Below are 27,592 nucleotides of genomic sequence, written 5' to 3'. Positions count from 1 at the left end.
GGACATGGTAGTTGGCCCTTGAATACCTGGCTCAGGAGGAGATTTTTAAATTGCTGTGTATTTTTTATTTCAATATTTAAGCAAAAATCCATCCACATGCATTTATTAAGCACCTATTAGATGTCAGGCACTATGCTAAGTGTGGTACATAATGAAAGGCAAAAATCGTCCCTGTCTTCAAGGAGCTAATATGAGGGAGAAAACATGCAAATAACTACATACAAACAAGACCTAAAGGATAAATTAGAGATAACAGAAGGAAGTCATTGGTATTAAGGGGGGGAGGGATTGAGAAAGGCTTCTTGTAAAAGGTGGATTTTAGTTGGGGCTTGAAGGAGGCCGGTGAACTGAGGAATCAGAAATAAGGACGTGAATTCTAGTTCTGGAAAACAGCTAGTGAAAATGCATCAGGTCATGGATAAGGAAGAGCGAGGTCAGTGAAGTGGATCAAAGAACATATGGGGTAAGTTGTTAAGAAGAATAGGAAGGAGGGGCAGCTAGGTGGCGCAGTGGATAGAGCACCAGCCCTGAATTCAGGAGGACCTGAGTTCAAATTTGATCTCAGACACTTAACACTTCCTCGATGGGTGACCCTGGGCAAGTCACATAACCCCAGCCTCAAAAAAAAAAAAAAAAAAAAAAAAGGAAGGTAGAAAGTCTTCAGGTTATCTAAGGCTTTAAATAGAATTGATCCTGCGGAAAGCAGACCCACAGGAGTTTTCTGAATTGGGTGAGTGGATGCCATGGTCAGATGAGAACTTCAGGAAGATAGATTACTTTGTTAACAAAGTAAAGGATAGTCTGCACTTGAAGAGAGACTTGAGAAAAGTAGACCAATCAGAAAACTACTGCAAACTAAAATTTAAAATGTTAAAAATCTTTTTAAAATCTCACTTTTTGCCTGGTTTTTAAATTTCAATTTTATTTTCAATTCCAAATTTTTCTTTTCTTTTCTCCACCTCTTGAGAAGGCAAGCAAAACACGAAAAAATCTTAATTACAAATACATATAATCATATGCAACAAATTCTGACATTAGCCCTGTCCAGAAAAAAAAAAAAAAATACTTATCAAGGTGTGTGCTAAGTGCTTTACAAATATCTCATTAGAACCTCAGAAGAACTTTGGAAGGTAGGTGCCCTCATTTTATAGCTGAGGAAATTTAGGTAGAGATTAAATATTAACTGGGGTCAGATAGTTAGTGTCAAAGGCCTGATTTGAACTCCGGTCTTCCTGATTCCAGGTCTAATGCACCATTCCTCTGTAGTCTGAGCCTCAGTTTTCTATCTGGAGGTACCTAGCATGGTTCGTTTTAAGTCCTTTGGAATTGTGGTTGGAAATTGTGTTGATCAGAGTTCTTAAGTCAGAAATCTAATTTCTAAAGTTGAGGTTTATTTTGATAATTGGAGTTTTTTTCATCCTAGTCAGGATAAGCAAAAGTCTTTATTTTTGGTCTTTTGGGGTTGCTCTCAGGGGATTAGATATAGGAATCTGTACACGTCCTTCTTCTCTCTACCGCCAAAGAATGAATCCTCCTTGTCCTCCTCCTCCACCGGCTGATCTCTCCTCCCTTCTCTGTCCACACCCACAGATCGAGCCAGCATCAGTAGGGTCATCCTCCATGTTAATAAAGAATTGTCCAATTGGTAATTAGCCCTAAGTGCTAGATTATCTTGCATCTAAGTCAAGCACATCCACTCAGTTCTACCCCTTTACAAGGTTTAAGACTTCTTTAGGGCTGTCCAGCTAATTTAGGGTCACATCTGGGACTCAAGGTCAAGAATCTCCAGATTGGAAATGCAGAATTCTTTCCAACCACAGCCTAATGCTCCATCAGCTCCTCAGGGACCACTACCTCAAACCAATGCTCAGAATGAATTTCTCCATAGCGGGCAGAGAATTGGCTGACAAGCGAGGTACAGGGAAAACACTGCAGTCAGTTACTTGCGAACATTTTTGAAAATGAAATGAAATGAAATGCTTCCCTCCCCCACCAATGGAAGGCAAGGATGACTCCTGGCCAGAAATTACTCTCATTCCCAGGAGTTACAGAATTCTTGGCTAAAGTCCCCTAGAAACCACACGAGGGAACAAAACCAAATCTGGAAAGTCGGTAAAAAAAAGCAGCAACTAGTTTGTAACCAAGGGGTCTCCAAGATACTCTGAACACACTAAACCCTGGAATATATCATTTAGTTCTATTTGTAAACTCGCTCTCTTTCTCTGTCTCTGTTCCTCCCTCCCTCTCTCTCTCCCTCTGTTTCACACACACACAAATTTCCTCTACATTTTATTACAAAATCATCGTTTAGTGTTTGCCAAAGCTTGCCCTCACTGATATCAATCTCGGGGGGAAATAATACCAATCCCTAGGTTAAAAACTTCAAAAATTGCTAGCCAAGTTCTACCTAACTTTGGGATCGCCCACTATCTGAGTAGGCCCTAGTGGAGCATTAGTCCCACAAGGGCAGGGGAAGCTACTTTCTGCCCAGCATGGAGGAGGTGAACAATTGCTGAATGGAGTCTCTTTTCCCCAGGTCAAAAGTATTTTTTTTTTGTTTTGACTTCCCTGTCATTTCCAAACAAATGCATCGTCCTCCCTCTGAATCTCCACTAACCGTTCTAACCAGCATCTTTGTCTCTTCTCCCTTCGCCCCCTGCCTACTGGCTGATGTCACACCTGGCTCCCAGGAGGGACCCTGCAAGAGGGCTGCAATCACTTTCCAGACCACACTGTTTTTAAAGATAGTTTTTAATGGTGACCACCCTGGGATCCAGCAGGTAGATCTACCTGTACCCATCTTCTTGTAGCCTAGCGAAAGCTACAACAGCTCTTACCAAGATGGGAAGGGTACAGCAAGATATGTCATCAGCCCAGGCTAATTATGGACAAAGCACACTGACAAATGGAGAATAAGTAAGCATTGTTGCTCCCAGAAACTTAGAAAAAAAAAAAGCTGACATTTACTTAGGGTTTGTCATGGGCTCAGGAAACCAGGTATCATACAAGAGAACTCTATCCAGGCACTTTGATATTTATTGAGTTAAATCTAATCGAATTTCAAAGATCACCTACAAGCTGAAGGAAGATTGAAATCTGTGTCAGTGGAGGGAATACTCACACTGATGAAACTGTAGAGCTCTGCTGTACCACCGTGATACATGCTATAAAATCAGAATTGAAGTAGTGGTGGTGGTGGCGGCGGCAGCAAAATCACGCTCATCACATCATGGCCTCAAAGCCAACAGTGGTAGTTCCTATGGAGGCTTACAGTGGAGATTAAGAAGAAGGGACCGTATTTCTCTTTGGTGATTAAGAAAGGGCCAAGCCAGTCTATGTTGGCAGGAAGCAGGGCCAGAAAAAGATCCCAACTCCAAATGCTGCCCTCCCCCCCCAAACTGTGATTCTTCAGGGGATAAATCAGGCCAGTGACATGTGGCTTTAAAAAAAAAAAAAAAAAAAAGAACACCAAATGCAAGTGCAGAACTTTATTGTGCTGCTTTTAATTATGAAAGATGTAAAACAATGCATTATAAAACTTGGAAGTTACTTTATACAAATTTCAATTTTTAAAAAATATAATCGAATGTGGAACACAGAAGTTAGGTAACCGAAAGAAAGTCCAATTAGTAGGAGAGATGGTCCTTTTCTGAAATGTTTGAGCTACACTCAGAACCATCTGTGCACAAATTACAAGTCAGCTAAAATAACAAATGCCAGAAAGGTCTTCAAAGATACAGATGTGCTTGGATATGTCATATTTTATTTCAGCTAATACACTGTAGATTTAGAAAAAAGAACATTACAGGACAATGAAGGTTTAATCTTGAATTCACCAAGCAAGTCCTCTCCTACCAGTGGGCAACAGAAAGTCTACAACTTCAGTGGGAGCATGAAGACATTGTAGTTCTACGCTGTAACTGCCAGGAAGGGAGAGTAACAAAACAGGTGATTCTTTCCCATTCAACCAAAGGCTGGCTACGACTCTCCCGTGAAACACACTACTTCCGAGACAGGGGCCTGGCCGCCAGCGGCGGACCCTCCAAGGGAATGGAGTGAGACCGTCCCAGCTGACTGTGTGCTGCATCCTTCCCACCATCTAAGGCAGGTCCCAAATCTCTCACAGAGAAAAGATCTGGCCTTTAGGAGAAACTGAGTACTGAGCAATATTCTCATCATTAGATTCTCTCTAAGGTAATGAATAGCTGCTCTGGTAGGTGCCCCCTGCACAATCACTAGGGCCCAGGTCTCCATTTGGACAAAGCCTGGGACCTCTTTGGGGGAAAGTAACTGGGGGCAGCCAGGTGGCGCAGTAGATAGAGCACCAGCCCTTGAAGTCAGGAGGACCTGAGTTCAAATCTGGCCTCAGACACTTAACACTTCCTAGCTGTGTGACCCTAGGCAAGTCACTTAACCCCAATTGCCTTAGCAAAAAAAAAAGGAAAGTAACTTCAAGAGGAGCTTGGCTCACAGGAGGGAGACATTGCCGTCTCTTTTATCGTTCTGTATCTGTGTGTGCACATGTATAGATCCCACAACATCAGCCCCACAGTTTTCCTTGATTAGGCTTATAGGAGGTGAGCTGAATAGATGAGGTCATTTTCTTTCCATCTTCAGTTTGGGAGTGTCAGACATGATCAGGCTTTTTTAGGCACTTTGGTGATTGGTTATTAGATCACGCTGGAAGGCACACTATGGTAATTACACCCTGAGAACCCAAATGTGAAGAACACAACAACTCTTCGCGGTGGCCTGCCTGACTCCTAGTCCCAGGTACATTTCTGGAGTGCTTCCCTAATGGCCTGCAAGGGTCTGCCTAGCCTGAGGGAGAAGGGGTCTTGGGGAAGAGCAAGGCCTCCTAGGAGGGTAAGAGAGAAAAGCAGGCAGGTTCTCCTCCGTGGAGCTTGGAGGGAGTCAAGGCCCTGCCCAAGACCAACTACCAACGCCAGAGAGCTCTCCTCTCGGCAGGGCCGAGCCATGGGTGCGAGGATGAAAGCCCTTTCTTGAGAACGAGGACATTCAAAGTTCTGAAGAAGACCCCACGATATTCCTGCTTCTGAACATCGGGCACAGCTACAAAAAGGTGAGACTGGGAACGAGAGCACAAGCTCTGCTGTCCTCCCACCTTGTTTCCAGGGCTCCCCTCACCCCCTGCCCATTAGTCCAGGGCTCTCATGCTCAGTCGCCCCTAGCTTCTTTGGGCCTCCCATGAAGGAAGGTCACTGAATCTACGGCTCTGCCACTATTCTGGGGGCTGAACCCACTCAGTGCATTTTCCAACTCTCAAGGAGCTTTTTCAGGGGAAAACCATCTACTTAATTACTGTTTGTTAAGGTGTTGTTGAGTGACAATGGTTTTAGTATGGAAGGAATGGATCTCTAATTACAAAATTCAAAGCAGTATTTACACAGATCTATGGGGAGCATTCGCTGTGTCAATGATTTCTCAGAGCCCCTCAAACCCCATCTATCTGCAGTCCTGTTGCTCTCTACATCAGGCCAGCCCTGGCACCAGGAGCCAACTGAACCCTGTGCCCTGCTATCCTCTGTAGAATGTGACCCCAAAGGCAACCTGCTGGCTCTCCTCAAGGAGGAATCTGCCGTCCCAGGACACACATACATGTGAATGTGCAAACTTAATCGCGGGCTGAGTGATGGACAGAAAGGAAGATCAGAAAAGAGAGGAAGCAAAGCTGGACAGGTCCTGGGGGCTCACAGATCACCTGATCACTATCAGTGATGCAGACTGGTGTGACCACCCTTGGTACAGAAAAGGGCAGACTGAGGGCAATGGAGAAATCTGTCCCCGGCACCCCCTGTGGGGCTGACCAGATTCAGAGCCAGCCTCCCCTTCGGGCTCCTCTCCTGCAGAGGCGACTGCTAAACCCAGGGCCCGGCTCTACCATCTCTTCTCCCTCAGCTGCTGTTTCCTTGGGTGACTCAGCTGTAAAATGCTCCTTCCTGTGCCACATGAAAAACACCTATGGAAGCAGCAGCAGGCACTGAGATAGGGAGAGAAGCCAGGTTAACATTCAGTCTGCCCAGTGACTACCTGGCCAGGGTTCTCCATCTTTCTTTGGAACAGATGCCATGGGGTCTCAAAACACTGGTCTCTTCACTCAGGGCCATCGCCAACTGGTCACCAGAGACTACCGGGATCGGCTGCCAGAGGTCCAGCTGGCTGAGAACTCACTACCCACTCCAGCCCCACAGGCTGGGTGCGAAGCCCTCCAGCACCTGCCGGGCCCCACGTCCCTTCTCAGACCTCACAGCCTTGGAATTCGCAGACCAAGCCAGTAACAGCTCCTACCACATGAGAGTTTTCCTACCGTGAAGCTCCGGGGGGCCGACGGCGAGGCCCCACTGAGAAGCTCCTCGGAAAGAGGCAGCTGCCCCAGACCCCGGCCCCAAGGGGCTGCTGCGTGGGGGCCAGGAGCTGGTCCCGCCCTGCGGGCTTCCGGGCCGGCTCCGGTGCTGGGAGGACCATCTGGGCAGTCTGCTGCTCTAGCCCGACCTCCGACTCACAGGCGGTCAGATCGAAAGGTCTCCTCCACTGAGGGGTCAGGCAGACCCATGCTAGGGTCCCTCAGCATGTTGAGTCCGTCCAAACTCAGCGGTTCGATCTGGAGTTCATCATCCAAAGGAAAGAGGCTGTCTGCACTAAAGTTCGACTCGGGCAAGCCTGCCAGCGCACTGCTGAGGTCTTTGAACAGACTGCCACTGGTGTCTTCTGTGAGATGCAGAGAGGGGAGAAAAACAGGCTGGCTCAGAGAGGCAATCCCATGCCCTGCTTTTAAGAAAGCTCTAGACTGATGCACCAAAACATGGCAGACCTTTTTACCAGGACGGATCCCCATGAAGACCGTCTGAAAGCCACTAAATAAAACTCATCTGTCAGACTCTGAGATGCTGCTCAGCTCAGTGATCACGGGGTTCAGCGACTGCCAAATCTGGGCCTCCAGCTAGACCTCTCTGCTTTCTCTTGTGTCACGTCTTTTGTGATTTCTACATACTCTAACTAGGTTCTTGAGATCAGAGGTTTTGAGACCAGAAAGCATCAATAATCTTCCAGCCCAATGTATTCATTTTACAGATGAGGAAACTGAGGGGGATCCAAGGCTTACAGGACTTGTCCAAGTTTATCCAGGAGGATTTAAACACAGGTCTTCTGACTCCAAATCCAGCCCTTTTCCCACCACCCTATGCACTATTCCTGCTCTCACTTAAAACTGGCAGGGGGAGGGCGTGTGTAAATACAGACTTCATCCCCAGCTCCTCTCTCCTTCTGCCCCAAGTGCTTTCCCGTGATCTCAAAGGTTTGGTAGTGGAAGGAATTCACAGCACAGACATCAGGATGACACAATTCCATGTGTCATCAGGAAGGCAGCCCATGCTTACCATTTAGGACGGTGTTTGGGAAACTCCCGCAGCTAGAATACAGGAAATTTGGTCGCAGCTGAATGGAGTTCTGCAGTCCCCTCTGAGTGTGCTCCATCATGGTTGCCTGTGAAGGACCCGAGGCTCAGGATTAATCTTTCAAAGAGAGTTCTCTTATGCCCCAGAAAACCACTTACTACTGTGTCACTGGTAACCTGCAGGGTTCAAAGTCCTTGGGCAGAAAGGCAAAGGCCACAAAGTGACTGACGCAGTCCACCCAGCAACCTCAAACTGCTTTAAGTTCGTTCAGTCACTCTTCAGTTCACATTGGCAATTCTTTTTACCAATGTGGAGAAATAACCGCAGCTCAGGACCTTCTTAGCTGGAGGAGAAATTGATCATCAAGGAACTGAGAAGCCCACTGCCCCTGTTTCCAGGCTCCTGGTACTCAGTCTCCTCCCACACCTCCAGGCCAGACTCAAGAACTCTGAAGTTCATTATGGCTCACCAGAGTAACTGATTAAAAGGCCAAACCACCACTTAGTTTATCCAACTCAACCCTGCCCTTGGATTCGAGTTTCAATTTCTTTACATAAGGATGAAATCATCTTAAATAGCAATGCTATTCCAAAATAAAGTCCCAGAAAAACTGGGTGGAACTCACGAAGAAGTTTCTACAAATTCCTCTTCTGACAGTTTTCAGAAAACTGATCAACAGATGTTTTAGAACTTTGTGCCAAGCTCCTGGTCTATGCCGATGAGCCCCACAAGCCCTGTCAGACTAGGATCCAGCTCCCACCTCCCAGCCCTTCTCCCCTTGCCAGTGCCTTCCCAATGAGGGCTGGCCACCTGTCTCCTGGCTTCTCTCTCACCCCTAGTGCTGTTTGCAGAGGCCATCCCTGGATCAGACCATGGTCATCTCTGCTGAGCCCAGACAAAAAATTAAGCAGTAATAAAACAGGTCTGGAGATAGAAAGTATTCAAAAGCCACGGGAGAGACCACATAAAAACAAAAAGAATTTCCTTGCTACCATTACAGGTTTCAATGTGAAAGACTAGAAAATATGGTTCACACCAAAGGGAGGCTATACAAAACATTTTGGTATCCCAAGATTTACCTACCTGTTGAGCAAAGGCTGGCCCTTGTCTCATGGCCTGCTGTTCAAAGCACATGTCTGGAAAAAAGCTGGTCAAAGAAGAGTTCTTCAAAAATAAGAGGCAAAGAGTTAGATCTGGTTTCAGTATGAAACAAAGACCATTTTGTATTCCTTCCCTTGCCAGGAATGCCTTCTGTTACTTACATGAGGAGAGAAGAGCTCAAACTCTGAATGCAGGGGTGGAGAAGAGAGCTGGGGTTGCTGGACATGGACTTGTTCTTGGGCTCTGGGTTGAAGGAGGGACTCAGGGAGCTCTTGGGGCATGGAATAAGGTGGTGGTAGTGGGGTTTGACCTTCTGGGGGAAGGAAGGAAAGGGGACTTCGATCAGAAGAAACAACCTGGAAAGAAAACAAAAACATAAATCAAATTAACTTCTACATTACTACAACTAAGAAATATTGGGATCAATGGATGAGTTTATTGCCTTTTTCATTCAACAATAAATTTTTCCCTTCAATCATTTATTTTAAACAATTTCTTTCTCTTCCTTCAAAATTTATGTCTTGCCTCATTTCCCCACAAGTCTTTTTGCCATTTGGTATCAATTTCCACTAACCTCTAACTTTAAAAAAAAAAAACTGTTTTAAGACAGTTAACCCACAAAAAATAATTATGAGATTATCATCCTTGTGCATCTAATGTAATTTGGCCTAGAACAAGGGTTTTTAATCTGAGGTAAATTATCTTTAAAAGCTATCTAAATAGTTAGATGGATAGAGAACTGCATTTCAATACAAACAATTTCCTTTATAATTCTATGTATCTAATTTTAGATAATTAAAATCAATATTCAGAGGTTCACAGACCATTCACCAAATGCAAAAGAGGTCCATGATACAATTAAGGGGAAATCCATTAGACTGTGGAGCTCCTGGAGAATAGGGGCTGCTTTTGTCCTTTTTTGCATCTCCAATGCTTAGCACAGTATACTGCAAGCCCTTAATAAATGTTAATTGATTTGAAAAACCTCTGTTCTAGAATGGAACTTGACTATAAAGACTGTATCCTTTCTGCATCCAGTAAACAGATGGGGGCAGAAGGGGAAGAGAAGGAGTTAGGTGAGATAAAAATCTTTAAAAATATAAACTTTTAAAAATAGCTCACTCTACTAAAGAACTAGTGATTACTCAAGCAATTTGTAAAGGTCAGCAGTTTTTAGTTCGCCTACCACCAGCTTACATTTATGTGACAATTTAGAATTACAAAACTTTTTTGTATCTAAGATGTGTTTCCTGTCCCTCTGATCTAATGATCTAACACAACCCAACTGCTTTTCAGTGGTGGGAAGCACCTAAAAATCTATGACCATTGCAAAGTCTTCAGATCTAATCAAGTCAATAAGCAGACTTTTTTTTTTTTCTATCCTGCATTCATGGCTTCTGAATGGGATCAGAAATTCTAATTCTTCCTCTCTAGATTTCTTTAGTCCATTTCTAGTGTATTTACTACCTAAAGGGCTTTATACATTTTTATATCCCTTAAAGCTGCAAGGAAACTCAGCAATTTGTGATTTGCCCAAGGTCATACAGTGACCTATTGATAGTAAACTATTCATAATAAGGCTGTAGCTAGAATACAGATCTGCTTATTTCTGGCCCACTGATCTTTCCATTAAGCCACATTGTTCAACTTCAATCTATAAAGAGAGAAGATCAGGGAAATAACCCCCATCTAATATAGTGAGTATCAGACATCTTTGGTACCCTCTCTGGAATTTCCTGTAAAGAGCTCTTAAAAAGTTTTATTACTTAGAGTTTTCCTTAAAATAATAAGTAGTATCTATCTAAAGCATCAGCAAGTATTATAGGTAACAAGGATAAGCTCTGTATGCATATACTGGATTTAACATATATTTTTACTATATTTAACATATATCGGATTACTTGCCATCTAGAGCAGGGGGCAGGGGGAAAGGAAGGAAAAATTGGAATACAAGGTTTTGCAGGGGTTAATATTGAAAAATTATCCATGCATATGTTTTGAAAATAAAAAGCTTTAATAAATAAACAAAAAAGCCCCAAAAGTATAAGCCAGAAGCATTCCTAGTGAAACAAAGATGCCCATTACCACCATTATTATTCATTATTGTACTAGAAATGTTGGCTTTAGCAATAAGAGAAGAAAAAGAAATTGAAGGAATTAGAATAGGTAATGAGGAAAGAAAACTATTCTTCTTTGCAGATGACATGATGGTATACTGTAAGGTAATCAACTGTGAATGACTTTGCTATTCTTGCAGTACAATTTAGATCCAAAACTACTCTGAGGGACTTAATGAAAAATACTATCTATACCCAGAGAAAGAACTGATTGAGTCTGAATACAAATTGAAGTATACTTTAAAAAAAAAACTTTTTTTTTTTTTTTTTTTGTTTTTTGGTGGGAAGATCTATGTTTTCTTTTGCAATATGACTTTTATGGAAATGTTTTATATAACTTCATATGTGCTTTCTCAATAGAGAAGATGGGAAGGAAGGGAGAGAATCTAGAACTCAGGGTTTTAGAAAAATGTTTTACATGTAACTGGGGAAAATAAAATTTTTTTTAAAAAATTAACATTTTGAATGCTCTCCATGTTCTATTGGACACACAACAATTTTTTCTTCTTTCTTTTTCTGTATTTCTTTTTCTTTTTTTTTTCTGATTTTGAATTGAAGTTTTAAATAAATAAGTACATATTTTTTAAAAAAGAAAAATAACTTTTGGATTGTCTATATCTCTGCCCACTGCATTTTCCTGAATTATAGAGTATAACATATATTTGAATACTGGTACCCAGCGATCTTTGGTACAGAATGCCTATTCTAAAATAATTCAAGGAGAAAGACTTATGGAGATCTGGATCAAGTCTTCATTTAATAAATGGGGAAACCATGACTCAATAAGATCTGCTCAAAACATCATACTTAGTGAATGACACCTCATTGCTCCAGGCTGAGGCTGGTCCCAGGGCTTACCTGGGAGGGGGGGAGCTGGCTCAGTGGGCTGGTAGAGGAGAACTGTCGGCTGAAAACTCGGGGTGTCTCAGGGCCTGGGGAGAGTGTAAGAGGACTCACTGGAGGCTGCCGACGCCGAGTTGGGCCGCTCAGGCTTGTGGTGGAAAGAGAAGGGTTGCTAAGTGAAAACAGACGGAGTGAAGGCTGGAGAGCAGAGGTGTTGTGAGCCGATGTTTGCGGGCAGATATTTAGGGAGGAAGAAAGTGCTGTTTTATTCAGTGTGGCTTGGATGGAGGGGTTACTCCGAGAACTTTGAAGACCTAAGAGAAAATGACAAATTCACCATTATTCTCACTAGTTCAGGCTTCTCTGAATCTTTCTTTCCAAAACTTAAGAAAAATGTGAGTTCCTATCAACCATAAATTGACAAAAATTTAAGTCATATTCTTGATCACCTTTGCTGTTCTGAAATACGTCTAATAGGATGTAAGTCACCGCTGGTGGTAGCCCGGCCCTGATCCTTCCTAGCTGGGTGACTCTGGGCCAGTTTCTTCACTCTGTTTGCCTCAGTTCCTCGTCTATAAAAGGAGCTGGAGAAGCTCATGGCAAAACCACTCCAGATGCTGCGCCCCAAAAGTCCCAAATGGGGTCACTATGAGCCCGTCACAACAGAAACGACTCAAATACAATCAGGGAAAAGAATCCTGCCAGATTCTACATGCAGTCTCCGCATTTCTCCTCAAAACATCTCAGCGAGAAGACAAGTCCCTCCTTTGGTCCCCTTAGTGGAAGGCACAGGGGCAGGGAGCAGCAGAAGGGCTCTTGCCTGAGGAAGTTCCCGTTCCAGCTCCCAGAGGAGTTTGGGAATCTGAGCAGGCTCCTCTGAACTGCAAACGTGAATGGTTTTCTTTCTTGCTGGAGTTTTATGGATGCCTTTCATTTTTTCTATCACAATCATTTCTGTTGCTCCTGCCTCTCCAACCCACAGAATTGGCCTTGTTACAAATAAAAACAGTAAAAGAGACCAATGCTGCATCCCCCCATCAGGGATGGAGGAAGGTATGTTTCAAGGCTACTTTTCTTGATACTTTCTTTGCTGGTACCTGGAATAGAGGTTTTTAAATGATCACATTGCATGACACTATAATTCAGCCAGAGTAAAAGAGATAGAGAAAGGAAGCTAAAGAAAAGAAGAATGAGGGCCTCCCTCTTTGTTATGTCCATCCCAGTCTGTCCCAATGCAGGCAAAAGTGCTTCCATGTCTGAAGAATTAAGTATTCCTATGAAGTAAGGAGGCTGATCTTCTCACAAGATGTGGAAATAGAGGAAGAGACTCTAGGATGTGTTGTAACATATCTCAACAGCTGCAATACTTTCAAAATTGGCCAATCAACTTTGTGTTAATGATTATGATGAAAAAAGTTGGACAATTCTATGAAGGGGCAGAAAATGAATTTAAAGCAAAGAAACAGGAGCTACTTTTTGTGGAAAAAAATATCCACTCACTACAAGGACTTTAGGGTAATTTCTAGTGTGAAAATTTGTGATTGGCACAAAATTTCAAGGCCACGAAATATTTATCCAATATTTTACTGGGATAAAGAAAATGTTGGAAAACCACGTAATTGGTTTCAGGTTATTTAGAATAATAAAAGGACTAGCTGAAAATGAAACCCCATTCTGGGAAAATACCCAAAATCAAACATGAAAAAAGTTTTTGTTGATAACTGTGTCTATCACATGTTTTCCATCATGAAAACAAATGGAGCATTTATTTTTTCAAAGAAAGCTAAAAAAAAAAGTGCTTTTGAGGAAAATTATAATTGATGATGATACAGTATTTCCAATATGATCAAACAAAGTGCCAGGATCTGAGGTAGAACTCCCAAAGCCCAGAAACCCAAGACTTCAGACCTGAAGTAATGTGAAACAATGTTTTCTGTCTTTGACGTCAATGGTGCTGTTCATGTAGAATTCATTTCCAGTGATCAAATAATTAAGTGGGGATATTATGCAGAAATTCTAGAATAGCTGAGAGATTCTGTATAATATAAAAGAATGAACTTGCAGTTTTCACCATGACAGTTCATAATACATATTTTGAAAATGCTATTTGACTAAAAGTATTAGCATCTATCGTGACTGCCCATCTTATTGAGGGAGGATTGGTTCTGAAAGATTTTTATTTTCAAGGGATAGATATGTCACTACTGAGGACATTTCAAAAGAATAAAAAAAAATGCACCATGAATGCTGAAAGCAGCTGACAAAGAGAAGATCAAAAATATTTTGAAAATCACTAGAAGTCAGTATTTATTTGAATGAAAGACCTAGTATGTTTGCTTGAAAAATCTAGTCTCATTGCTTTATAATTATATCCCATGCTCTACCTTTGATCAAAAAGCTGGGTAGGAGGCTGAAAATAATTTAACCCCTTAAAATAATTACTGAAAATTGTTTTTAAGAAACTTGTAACTGTAAACTTTTCCTAACACTGCTGCAAATGTAGCAGGTCTTATAATTCTCCATTGAGAAAGGACTCAGAACTGTTTCAGATGCCTATTTTGACTTGAGCAGTCATATTTAGAGGGACATAACTCAATCGATAATTCATTCAAATATGTATGTTAAATGGGCATCATTTTATCAATCAAGTGTTATTTCATTAATTATTTCTTATTTTATTAACATCATCATTAAAGATATTACCATACATTTTAAACCAAACTCCTTAGTTATGACATTTTCTATTTAAGATAAAGTATGACTGCATCTATTTTCATTACTACATACATATCAAAATGTAAAATAATAAGGCTAGTGCCATATAAAATTGTGAAATACTTTATTTTTCAATTTATCTGACATTATCCCTGGACAATCCTGAATTTTTAACAAAGAAAGTTATGAGCTTTTGATGATCTTTTTCCTGAAGATCCACAAAGTAAGGGCCATCATGAGACATAAGAAGAGATGCACAAAAAACTACATTATCTTTTCTACTATTCTCATTCAATGAAATTATACGATACCTTGTGCATACATTATAAAATGCTATGTGAATATAGGCAAATATTATTATTGCTGTTAACAAGCTGCATAGTTGTTTGGAATAGACCATGTGGCCCAGCTTTGTACCTTTGTTTCATCAGTCCTCATGCCTGCTGTTGCTCAGTCTAACTTTTTTGCGATCCCATTTTGGGGATTTCTTAGGAAGCATACTGGCGTGGTTTGTCATTTTCTTCTCCAGCTCATTTTACAGATGAGGAAACCAAGACAAACAGAGTGAAATGACTTGGCCAGGGTCACGCAGCCATAGAGCGTCTGATGCTGGATTTGACCGCGAGATGAGCCTGATGAACTCAAGCCCAGCGCTCTGTGCACTATGGCACCCTCCCCCGCTGCCCTCCTTCTGACTGATGAAAACCAATTACCTGAAGAGCTTCTAATCCCCAGATGAGTCATGGCAGCCGGGAGATTTCCCATACTGTTGCCAACACTCATACTGCCAAACCAGTGGCCATCAGGATCCAAAGATGCAGGTAGAGGGGATGAGGAATGAAGGCTGGTTAAGTCTGGTAATGACCCTCCAGTGTTTAGGTTCCCCAGAAAAGGTGCTAGGCCTGTGTTCTGGCCATTATGTGGAAAGGCACTAGAAGAAGACAGACAAATTAGTTTTCAAAGCAGTGAGTTTTCAAAGCATACATACACAATTACAGGATAATGTCATTACCATAATTTACAGTTCTTATCAAGGCATTTTTCATATTTACATAAGTGTTTCGATATGAGATTTCTATACCATCTTTCCCAAAAGCTATTCTAGACCACTCAGGTCATTCACTCCCTAGGCTTTCTTTCTTTCTTTCTTTCTTTCTTTCTTTCTTTCTTTCTTTCTTTCTTTCTTTCTTTCTTTCTTTCTTTCTTTCTTTCTTTCTTTCTTTCTTTCTTTCTTTCTTTGGCGGCGGCGGCGGCGGCGGCGGCGGCGGCGGCGGCGGCGGCGGCGGCGGCGGCGGCGGCGGCGGCGGCGGCGGCGGCGGCGGCGGCGGCGGCGGCGGCGGCGGCGGCGGCGGCGGCGGCGGCGGCGGCGGCGGCGGCGGCGGCGGCGGCGGCGGCGGCGGCGGCGGCGGCGGCGGCGGCGGCGGCGGCGGCGGCGGCGGCGGCGGCGGCGGCGGCGGCGGCGGCGGCGGCGGCGGCGGCGGCGGCGGCGGCGGCGGCGGCGGCGGCGGCGGCGGCGGCGGCGGCGGCGGCGGCGGCGGCGGCGGCGGCGGCGGCGGCGGCGGCGGCGGCGGCGGCGGCGGCGGCGGCGGCGGCGGCGGCGGCGGCGGCGGCGGCGGCGGCGGCGGCGGCAACGGCAACGGCAACGGCGGCGGCGGCGGCGGCGGCGGCGGCGGCGGCGGCGGCGGCGGCGGCGGCGGCGGCGGCGGCGGCGGCGGCGGCGGCGGCGGCGGCGGCGGCGGCGGCGGCGGCGGCGGCGGCGGCGGCGGCGGCGGCGGCGGCGGCGGCGGCGGCGGCGGCGGCGGCGGCGGCGGCGGCGGCGGCGGCGGCGGCGGCGGCGGCGGCGGCGGCGGCGGCGGCGGCGGCGGCGGCGGCGGCGGCGGCGGCGGCGGCGGCGGCGGCGGCGGCGGCGGCGGCGGCGGCGGCGGCGGCGGCGGCGGCGGCGGCGGCGGCGGCGGCGGCGGCGGCGGCGGCGGCGGCGGCGGCGGCGGCGGCGGCGGCGGCGGCGGCGGCGGCGGCGGCGGCGGCGGCGGCGGCGGCGGCGGCGGCGGCGGCGGCGGCGGCGGCGGCGGCGGCGGCGGCGGCGGCGGCGGCGGCGGCGGCGGCGGCGGCGGCGGCGGCGGCGGCGGCGGCGGCGGCGGCGGCGGCGGCGGCGGCGGCGGCGGCGGCGGCGGCGGCGGCGGCGGCGGCGGCGGCGGCGGCGGCGGCGGCGGCGGCGGCGGCGGCGGCGGCGGCGGCGGCGGCGGCGGCGGCGGCGGCGGCGGCGGCGGCGGCGGCGGCGGCGGCGGCGGCGGCGGCGGCGGCGGCGGCGGCGGCGGCTTCTTTCTTTCCTTTCCTTTCTTTCTTTCTTTCTTTCTTTCTTCTTTCTTTCTTTCTTTCTTTCTTCTTTCTTTCTTTCTTTCTTTCTTTCTTTCTTTCTTTCTTTCTTTCTTTCTTTCTTTCTTTCTTTCTTTCTTTCTTTCTTTCTTTCTTTCTTTCTTTCTTTCTTTCTTTCTTTCTTTCTTTCTTCTTTCTTTCTTTCTTTCTTTCTTTCTTTCTTTCTTTCTTTCTTTCTTTCTTTCTTTCTTTCTTTCTTTCTTTCTTTTTAAAGACATCCTCTCAAAAACCCAAAGATAGGAAAGAGATGATGTGTTCTCTCAAGGAGATCAGGAGTACTGGCATAAGGCATCAACAAAAACAAGACACCACAGGCCCAAGATCAGCATCCTCTCTAGAAGGCAACCGAGCTAGGACATTTAGTCTCAGATGAAATAAACTACATTCAAATATGCCAGAAGGCATTATTAAATAGGTTGCAAATTTAAGGTAACTTTTATTGATTTTCCCTAAATCTGGTGTTTATATTTTAATGCAAAGACAGGGATCCACTCATCACCTACTTATATTGTGTTAAGGAACACCTGCTTGGCCACTCTTGGTAACATACATAGTAAGCTAACAATTGACTCCATGTTACCATGTGATTTCTAATAATTTTTTGAATAATGGCAATTATTAATGGCAATTAGCTCACAGATTTCTTTTCAAGTCACCAAGGCACTTACTATGTTGTCAGTCACATGGTGAGCACTTTTCAGAATGTTTTTCAAAATTCATAAAATAAGATACACAGGATTCTAAAGAAAACCATTTAAACTGAAATAAAGTTATTAAAATACTTTAAAAAATAAGTTCATAGGTCTTAGATTAAGAACTCGAACTAGCTGTTTGGAACTGTGGGTAGTAAAGGGTAAAAGGCTGTTAGGTGTGTATGGGCAACAAAATAATCTAGTTCCTCCTCACTCAATTTCAATAAGAGACCAACAGATCTCAGGAAAAAGTCCCAGAATTGAAGAATTTATGTCTTTGTTTAAATTTAATTCATGAAAAATTCAAAACATTTAAGAGTTTAAACAAACAAAAGAGTATAAAGAAAGGAAGTGGTGATCACAAAGAATATACATGGTTTCTTCAAGACAAGATTTTACCAGACTAATAAAAGCTTATATACTTTTTTTTGGACAAGAGTACTAGAAAAAGATTGTACCTGTTAGTATAGTTAACCTAGATTTTAGAAAAGCATTTGATAAAATGATTCATACTATCCTTGTGAAGAAGACAGAAATATGACTTCAGCAAAGTAGCAGCATATAAAATTAATCCATGTAAAATCATCAGCATTTCTATATGTTGCCAATAAAGCCCAGCAGGAAGAGACTGAAAGAGAAATTCCATTTAAAATAACAAAAATGTATAAAATAATTAGAAGTCTACCTACCAAAACATACACAAGAACTATATAAACACACCTATAACATTCCTTAATATTTATAAACATTTAATATAAAAACATTCTTTAGAGAAATATAGATCTAAATAATTAAAGAAATATTAACTTCCCATGAGCAACAGAGCTGATACGATAAAAATGACACTAAATTAATTTGTTCATTCAGTGCCACATCATTTAAACTGCAAAAGCTATGAGAATGGAATTCATCTGGAGGAGAAATAGGCTTAAGAATCTCAGGGGAAATAACTGGGGGGGAGGAGAAAAGGGGGAGAAAAGATAGAAAAGGGAAAGGAGCCCTAGAAGTACCAAATCTCAAACAATACTACAAAATAATCTAAATGATTTGATACTGGTTAAGAATTAAGGTTTTCAGTGGAACAGGTTAGGTATAACATAAAGAAATAAATAAACCTAGTAGCCTAATGTTTGATAAACCCTCACACTCAAGTTACTGGGGTAAGAACTCACTGTTGAACAAAAACTGCTGGGAAAATTGGAAAGCAATCCAATAGAAATTAGGTTATTTTTTCCCCTCATATTATATGTTAAGCTAAGTTCCAAATGAATATAGAACTTATATAAAAATGATATCACAAACAACTTAGAGGAGCAAGAAAGAAATTTCCTTTCAAATCTATAGATAGAAGAAGAATTCATGATGAAATAAGGGATGGAAATTATTGTAGAAGATAAAATGGATAATTTTATGCAAAATTAAAGTTTTGTACAAGACAAAACCATGGAAGGGACACAGTTAACTGGGAAAAACCTTTGCAGAAAGTTTCTCTGACAAAATTATCATTTTCAAGTAACTATAAGGTACAGATACAAATTTATGAGTCATTCTCTATAAATAAATGATTAAAGGATACGAAAAGGAGTTTTCTAAGAAGAACCCAAGCTATCAATAGCCACATGAAAAAATGCTCTAAATCAAAAAAAATTTTTTTAATTTTAATTTAAAGTAATTCTGTGGTTCTATATCACACCTATCAGGTTGGCAAAGGTGAAAAAAAAAAAGGAAAATGACATATGCTAGAGAAGCTTCAGGTAAACAGACAGATTGCTCCACTGTTAATACTTATAACTTGTTCCAGCTATTCTCAAAGGCTGTTTGTAACTATACCCCCAAAGTTACTAAACTGTATTGTATACCCTGGGACCCTAGTTCTATCACTTTTGAGGTCTAATTTCAGAAAAGCCTTGAAAGATTTGCAAGAACTGATACAGAATAAAGTAAAAAAGACCAGGAGAACAATTTATGTAACAAAAACAAAACTGTAAAAATTAACTACTTCGAAAACCTTAAGAACCCTGACCAACCCAATGACCAACTTCAACAACAAAGGATTAATGGTGAACAATGTTGCTTGCTCACTAAATGTATATTTAATACATTTCCCTTTTTCAGTAGGTCTGGGGATAGTTTGAAACAGAGAAAATAAATGTGTGTTCAGTGAAAAATGAAAGTTAATTTAAAAATAAAATTAATTTTTAGAACATCTATTTTATGATGGTGAGATTAATTTTGTGCTTTGGTACAAATTGTGAAATTAAACTTAGAAGCTTTTGAATTATGTCTTAAAAGGAAAAAAATTATAAAGAAAATATAGAGATATGGCTTCTACAATTATACTATTAGTTGAAATCAAAAGTAGTTGAATGGCCAAATCCAAAGTGTGGTCATTAATGGCCTGGTGATTGGCCACTCTATTTCCTCTTCTATTTAACAATATCAGTGACTTAAGTAAATGTATAAAAGGCATGCCTTTTTTTTTTTTTTTACAGATAACACAAATCTATGAAGGATGGCTAATACATTGGATAATATAATTTAGAAGAGTCTAAAATTTAAATTTAAAATTTAAAAGGGATAATTATAAAATCTTTCCCTTACCTCCCCAAAGAATCAACTTCATAAATATAAAATAAAGGAGACATAGAAGTTTTAGTGGGCTGGAAGTTCAACATTAGTCAATAGTATGATATGTCTGCTAAAAAAATTAATGTCATATTTTAATTCATTGAGAAAAAGTTTTCAGGAATCTGGAGGCAAAAATCATTTTGTACTCTGCCTTGGCAAACCTCAATGAAGAAAGCTAGAAGGTCTTGAGGAGAGTCCAGAATGGAAAAATTCATACCAAATGAGTATTAAAAGGACTACTATGTTTAATCTAGAGAAGACTAGTGGAGCATGATAATAGTATCTCAATCTATGAATTAGATTTTTTTCTGAGTTCCAGTTCCAGAATTAATAAGGAAAGGGTAGAAGTTATAGGGGTAAATTTGGCCGTGAAATTAGGGAAAATATCTTAACAGTTAGAAATTTTCAAAAGTGAACAGTTGTCTTGGGTACTACTGAATTCCCCTCCCTGGTCAAGTTAAGGTTGAATGTTCACTTTTCAAATATGTTATAGAAAGAACATTTTCAGGTTTGCATTAGGCTAAATGGACACAAGATTCCGTCCAAATCTGAAATTCAGTGATTCTATGACTGGGTCACAGATTCAGGGCTTTCTATCAGTAATAGAGAAGTACTCCCTTAATTCACAATTGCTCTTTTGTGGAAAAGACAGGATGGGATACTTTCCCATCTTTCAATAAAGGAAATGCCTTACATTGCAGAGGTCTTACCAAAGGACCCGAGGAGGAGCACTTGACTTCTCTGTCTCTCCCTTTTCAGGAGAACAGAAGCCTCTTGGCTATTAATCCTATTTTCTCCTCTGTCTGGTAGTCAGGGAAGCAGAAGTTTTGGGACTTTGTTCTTTGTCCTAGTCCTCTTTTCTTCTGGAGGCTGGAGTGAAAGAGACCATAATAGCTCCCCAACTTCTCTGTAACTAGTGGCATTCTTCTGGTAGGCAGGGTTTTCTTCTTTTCATTACTTTTTTTGTTAGAAATGGTACTACAGTGTTAAATTTAATGTAAACTTAAAAAAAATTATATGAAGTTTGTTTTTTCATGTAGATATATATATATTTCATTCATGTATCAGACTTTTTATATTTTGTGTGTTTATAGATCTTTGTCATTCATAATTTAGAAATCATCATCATTATGAAAATAAGAAAAAAAGTTATCTAAACTCTTCATTTTATAGGTAAAGAAAATTTAAATATAAAAAATTTTAATGACTTGCCCAAATACACAGAGGTAGGAATAATGCTGAGACTAAAACCATTATATCCATGGTGTCTGATGTTCAATTTCCTAGTATGGTGTATCTTTCCTTCTTGCTGTCTTGAAAAATAAAATAATTCAAGGATTTAATTGGGGTCTTCAGGAAAGATCTCTGCCTTTTGGAGAGGCCTCCAAGTCCACACCAGCCTCTGAGCTTTGGGGCACATGGCTCAGGCTGCTCCCAGGGTCGGTCTGTTGCTTCCAGGCCAGTTCAGCCCTAGCTCTCTCCATGTGTCTTGGGTCATGCCTCCTTCCTGTCTCAATCAACTGTCTTCCTCTGTCTAAACTGGGTCTCTGCTCCTGCAGCTGTACTTCAAACTCTCTGGAACTGACTTTATGATCACTGGATGGGGGTTCTTTTTTGGGAAATCACAATTAGGGTTTGGAAACTGGGAAGTCCACGTAGCCTTGTGTTGAGGTAAAGAATGACGCCTTTCAGAAATCTGTGATTAATGAGCCAGAAATGCCCAAGTTTAAGGGCTGAGTTTGGGCCTTCTGATAGTGGGTTTCTTTGTCACTCTCCCGTACACTGCACCTATCTGATGGTTCCTATGAAATATGTCTAAGAAAAACTGTGCCTTTTGTAGGTTTAGCACTTTAAACTGGTCAGTGCCTAGAAGATCCTGAGAGTACCCACTGTTAACAGCAGGACCATTACATGTTTAGAATTTATCTTCCTTTCTTATTAAAATCTCAATACTAATTATGCCAGTCTTATTATCTGGCTACACAAATGAAATATCAGGATCAGTTCCAGTTCTCAAAGAGTAAACAATCCATTTAGGGAGATGTCCTAGTTGTTTCATATGTAAAAATATGTTTAATTACTTTAAGACTGCAAGAGAGCAACCAACATATAGGAAAGAGGAGATGGAGTCTGCAGCCTACACTGTGTAATCAGGTAAGATGCTGGGATTAGAGGGGAGGAATGGCATTCTTTCTAAAGCGATGTGTAAGTCAAAACCTTGGCAGTGAGGAGGTGCAAGTGCTACCTGACTAGAACAGATGATTTATATTAGAAGGTAATGATCAATAAATTACTATTGGTTGCTTAAGAGATTGAATCCAGTGGCCTTTTCTCAATCCTTCTCTCCTTGACAACTCTTTGGTCTCTGACCCTGTCAGGCATTCTCTCCTTGATAACAGTCTTCTCTTTAGGTTTTCTCCTCCTACGCTTCTGACTTCTTTGTCCATTTTGCCAGATTTTCCTCCAGATCACTCACTAAGTTTTTGGGACAAATTCTTCTCTTCTCCCTCTATGCCATTTCACTAAATGATTTTATCAGTTCCTATGGATTTAATGACCTTTCTATGCTGATGATTCTCAAATATATCTATTCTGCCCCAAGTTGTTTACTGATCTTCAATCTCCTACCTTCAACTGACTTTCGGCCATCTCAAAGTGAATGTCTAGCAGACCGCAGGTCCAAAGCCACACTCACCATCCTTCTCCTAACCCTTCTTTCCAACCCTCTCAGGCTCATGGCCTGAGACTTGTCCTTGCCTCAGCTCTCTCACCTCCATATTCAAGGTCTCTCTAAATAACCTTCTCCTTTTTTCCTGACTCCCACCACTCTGGTACAGGTACTTAGTAATCTCACACTTCTACTACTACAATAGCTCACTACTGAGGACGCCCGCTTCAAGTCTCTTCCCCACTCCAATGTTTCCTTACTCAGCCATTAAAGTAATTCTTCTAAAGGGCTGAGATGATCATATCATTCCCCGGCTCGATAAACTCCAATGGCTTCCTATTACCTTCAGAAACAAATACAAAATGCTGTTTAGCATTCAAAGCCTTTCATAACTTAGTTCCCTGCCACCTTTCCAGACTTCTTATGTCTTACTCCCCCATCATTTACTTCATGCCTCGAATGCTCTCCCTCTTCAGCTCCTTTAAATTCCTGGCTTCCTTTAAATTCAAACTAAAATCCCACTTTCAACAAGAAGATTTTTCAAACTCTAAATCCTAGTGCCTTCCCTCTGTTAAGCTCTTATTAATCCTATATATGGTTCATTTTGAATATTTTTAGTTAACTGCTATCTACCCAATTATATCATAACCTTTTTAAAGGCAGGGACTACCAACTTTTGCCTCTTTTTTGTGTCTCTATCATTTAGTCAAGTGCCTGGAACACAGGAGGCATTAAAAAATGTGAGAGGGACAGGCCATGGAGGGGTTGTGATGCTGGGCTGAGGAGTTGGAATTTCATTTATTAAGAAGCCACTTTATGTTCTTCAAAAAGACAAATATTGAAGGCGTCTAGATGGTGCCCTGGAGAGAGAATTAGTCCTGCAGTCAGGAGAACCTGAGTTCAGATCCAGCCTTACATATTCATTAGTTGTGTAACTCTGGGCAAGTTACTTAATCCTGCTTGCCTTAAGAAAAAAAGAGGCAAATATTGTGGTAGTATGCAGTATAGACTGAAGTAAAAAATAACTGCAGGCAGAAAAGATTTAAATGATTCAGATAAAAATGGTTAAAGCCTGGGATGGTCCTTTGGGAATGAATAGAAATAGATTTCAAAAGAAGCAGCGAAGGAATAACCATCAGGATTTAATGGATCTAAGGAAAAAAGGGAATACCAAAATGGAATGGATTGCTTTCAAAGATCTTTCAGGAAAGATGAGATGGCCATTTGTCAGAGATACTGTACAAAGAATTCTTGCTCAGAGACAAGCTGTACTACATGATCTCTGAGATCCAATCTAACTCTGAGATTCTTTGACTCAGCATTAAAAAATAACTTCATGTTTTTGAGCCTTGAAGACTGGTAAAATAAGTATTATTGATGAAAGAAATGAGAATGTAAACTAAGAAAATCAGTCTGAGAGATAAGATGAAGCCTTTAAGTTGTAGGTAAACAATGTGAATATTATTCAAATGTAAGGTTCTTATAGGAAATTTGGAACTGGAGGTGAGGTGATAAGAATAAAATGGAGAAATAGTAAACAAATTCTCTAAAGAATAAATATAAAAAAGAATAGTTAGAAATAACCAAATCTTGAGAACATCCAAAATTAAGAATTGTGGGAAGAAAAAAATTTAGCAGCATTCTGTGAAACAAACACTACCTAAAAAGATCTCTCTGAAGAAATGGATGGTCCAGCATCCAATGCCATAAGGAAGTCCAGGGCATTTGGCAGAAAAGTCACTGGAGACAAACTAGCAGTTTCATGCCATGGTGAGAAAAACAAGCATTTTCCCACAGATATTTCAAGCTATCTTTTCAAATGTAGTATCTAAGGCTCTTGCCAGAAAGGCAGGCCAAGTATATTTAAACTCAGCATCTTTGGAATGAATGAACAGAACTGGTACCAAACTTCCCAGAGTGTGCCCTCAAGTCAAGCCCTCTGCCACCTGGGACTTTCTTCTGAAGCAAAACACCTTAGGATAATTCCTGAGAGAGGTTGCTACTTACTTGACACCTCCCACATCACAGGATCGAGGGCGAGCTGAAAGGGACTGAATCTAGGAGAAAGACACAGGAAACTGGGATTACATGCCATGACTTCAAGATAAGTAGGAAATATGCCTTCTTACTTATTTTGGGCACAACAGCATTTTTTCAGCCCAAATAGGTTATCACCCACAAACAAATGAGCTTACAAACAAATTTTATGTTTGAAATAGATAAGCACACAGAAAGCAAGTACACATTACTTCTTTGAAGAAAGGCCCCTGCTACAATCTTTTCAAGGTGAGTATGATGCTTCAAAGAGTTCAAAACTGTATTTAAACAAACATCAAACAGTTTTCACACTGAGTTAGAGAGAAAATGGGATAAGATCAAAAAGTATATATGTATCTAATAAAAGAAAACTCCAAAGAAGGCAAGATAGGAAAACAGAATAGACAAGGAAAGAGGAAGAGCACAAACTACTCAACAGTGTTAGATGAAAATGACCAAATAATTGAAAAAAGTCCCTAAAAACTCCCATTCCTGAAAATATTTTATCAGGCACAATGAATCCAAAGAAAAATATTACTGATGTTTAATTAAGGTACTGAGATGATCTTTAGCTCTCTAAGGTCAAACCAGAAGATTTAAAAAGCTCTGGCAAGTTCTGCCAAACTAAAAAGCAAGTCTGTCTCTGCAGTCAAAGGTCCAATATAATTTCATGTGAGAGGCTCATCACCAAGAAAAGGACTAGCAGGTGGTGGGATTTTTTGGATAGACAACTATGAAATAAAAATTCAGAATGTGCCTCTCTTCTGTTTTCTGCCATGCTTGTAAATTTGATCCTCTGTGGGAGGTTTAAGGGAGATGGAAGGTGTGGAGGAGCTATGATAGCCTGCCCTGACGGTGGCAATATTCACATCAATGAGATCAAAGACCCACCAGAGCAGTAAACTATTAACTTCTGTGCAAAAAAGTAGCATAAAAGACATGTGTGATCATATGAAAGGATGAGTTAGTTATATGTTAAGAATGAAGAAGAATAATAGATGGGCAGTCAAGTATTTCACTGGCATTCATGAGAAAGTTTACAAAATTGCTTACAAAAAGGCTTCCAGGGCAATATATTGATCTTTTTTGGGGGAAGATTTTAGAAAAATACAGACAAGAACACAGGATGAATTACTATCTATATTAGTGGAAAGAATAGTCACACTGATGAGATCATACATATCCACAATTTCAAGATATTTCAGATGGGCAAATTTTCTCTCACCCAGTCACTCTCCCCAAAGACAGGAGTGACTAACAACACTGCAACAAGTCAGGGAGGTACAGGCACATAGCCTTCTCTGCTGTCACTAATGCCATGTATGCCGTACGTTAACTGAAGCACATTTTTGAAAGAACTAACCTTCTCTAAATATGTATTACCCTCTCATAGACTCAATAAGTACTTGGTGATTTATTTGGAGTACTCTTCCTCCAAAGGGCACAAGGTACTACTTCACAAATAATTCTATTATTAAAAATAATTTTTATAATGACTGTTTCTAAAATACTATGTCAAAGATTAATAGACAAAGTAAAAGGGAGGAAAAAGGAGTGAGAAAAGCAAACATTCTGCAGGTAATGTAAGCAATTAATTTTGAGAATAACAAGGAATGTAGAAAGCGACATATATTTACTTTTTAAGTTAATGGAACTGGTGTCATTGGTAGTGTTATAGCAAGAAAGAGAAAGTCAAGCTTTGTGGAGCCTGAGATTAGGCTAATCTTCCTCCTCCTTTGCAGCAGGCTGGTTATCCACCAGGATGTTCTTATCAGAGAGAATGTTGTTTAAAGATCAGAATAGATAAAAGTTCCAGAGAATCAAATACTGTGTCAATATGTCCAAGGAACCCAGGTAACTGTCTTGTTCTTTAAATCAGAGTTTCTGATAAATTTGTGACTCCAGATACTTAGGTTCCTTTTAAAGCATTTTGACCATGTGACACATCTATTTGTGTTAACAGACTTGTGATATCATCATTGTGGGGGATCATAAGGAAACAACTTTTTCCACAAAAGCAAATGAGTTCTTAATCTACAACTCACAGGTTTCCTGGGCCACTGCGGGGTTAAATGCCTTACCCAAAATTACATAGCTAGGATATTTTAGAGGTGGGATTTGAATCTAGGTCTTCCTGCCTCAGAATTTAGCCCTGAACAGTGCCACTTCTCAATCCTGTTTATAAAACAGGAAAATCCATTTCAAAGTTTTTCATTAAATGGCTTGGATCAAAGATTTGCTATTAGGTTGAGGGACTATGCCATGAGTACCTGGTATTGTATACCCCCAAAAGAGCTTTCCAAGGCCTGTGGCAACATTACCATCAGGGTCTTCTTCCCCACATTCTCCCTTTGATCAGTCCTTTCATCTGCTCTCACAGCGGTTCCCTGGGAACATCCGTCTGGGGACCTACAGATCTGGACCACCGCCCCCACTCAGCCCCAGAAGCCCCAAGGCTGCCCACGGCTCACCCACCTTCTTGGCTTCCCACAGCTGTTTGGGCAGGGGCTTGGGAACATTCAGCAGATTCTCCTCTTTCACAGGGCTGGGGAAAGGAATAACTGAAGCAACATAAATACAACATAGAATGAATCAGAAGAGAAGCCATTCTATTACCAAAGCAATGAGCAAGCACCAAAGTATGAGCAAATGGCTGGCTTAAACTCTTAAGTCAGGCTTCAAGGGAATGTTCCACTCTTACTTCCCTGGGATGAATTCTAAATATCAGGTGAAATTTCATCTGACAAATTCTAGATGATGAGATGACATATCTTTCTTTTGATTTAATAAAAAATATTGAAATAAATTGTCATTTTGATGTGGGCATAGCCTCTTTAAGATTCCTTATTCTGATCTCCAACTTCCTCTGGGACTGACCTTTGATTTACAAGATCTGGTCAAAACAACCCTTTTGTATTCCAAGGGGAGAGATCCGGATCTGAGCCAGTTTGGGCTGTACCCAGCCCCATTCTGATCTGCTCAGGTAGCCCAACCCACTTGGTG

At 41.9% G+C, this 27,592-nt stretch overlaps 1 protein-coding gene across 1 annotated transcript in view; it reads right to left on the bottom strand.

Moving 5' to 3' along the window:
• Window positions 1-3,475: 3,475 nt before the first annotated feature.
• CRTC3 (CREB regulated transcription coactivator 3) overlaps window positions 3,476-27,592 on the bottom strand; it is an 88,066-nt gene continuing 63,949 nt past the window's right edge. The window contains exons 8-15 of the mRNA XM_074296333.1: window positions 27,065-27,150; window positions 24,560-24,609; window positions 14,905-15,122; window positions 11,492-11,790; window positions 8,678-8,872; window positions 8,499-8,579; window positions 7,398-7,503; window positions 3,476-6,729 (exon numbers count right to left, since the gene is read on the bottom strand). Coding sequence (XP_074152434.1) covers window positions 6,521-6,729; window positions 7,398-7,503; window positions 8,499-8,579; window positions 8,678-8,872; window positions 11,492-11,790; window positions 14,905-15,122; window positions 24,560-24,609; window positions 27,065-27,150 — 1,244 coding nt within the window. The 3' untranslated portion in view covers window positions 3,476-6,520. The remainder of the gene's footprint in view (window positions 6,730-7,397; window positions 7,504-8,498; window positions 8,580-8,677; window positions 8,873-11,491; window positions 11,791-14,904; window positions 15,123-24,559; window positions 24,610-27,064; window positions 27,151-27,592) is intronic.

Source organism: Sminthopsis crassicaudata, chromosome 2, assembly GCF_048593235.1.
Source record: "Sminthopsis crassicaudata isolate SCR6 chromosome 2, ASM4859323v1, whole genome shotgun sequence".
In the NCBI taxonomy this organism is placed as follows: domain Eukaryota; kingdom Metazoa; phylum Chordata; class Mammalia; order Dasyuromorphia; family Dasyuridae; genus Sminthopsis; species Sminthopsis crassicaudata.
The sequence above is the reverse complement of the archived record's forward strand: the minus strand, read 5'-3'. Positions and strand labels throughout refer to the sequence as shown.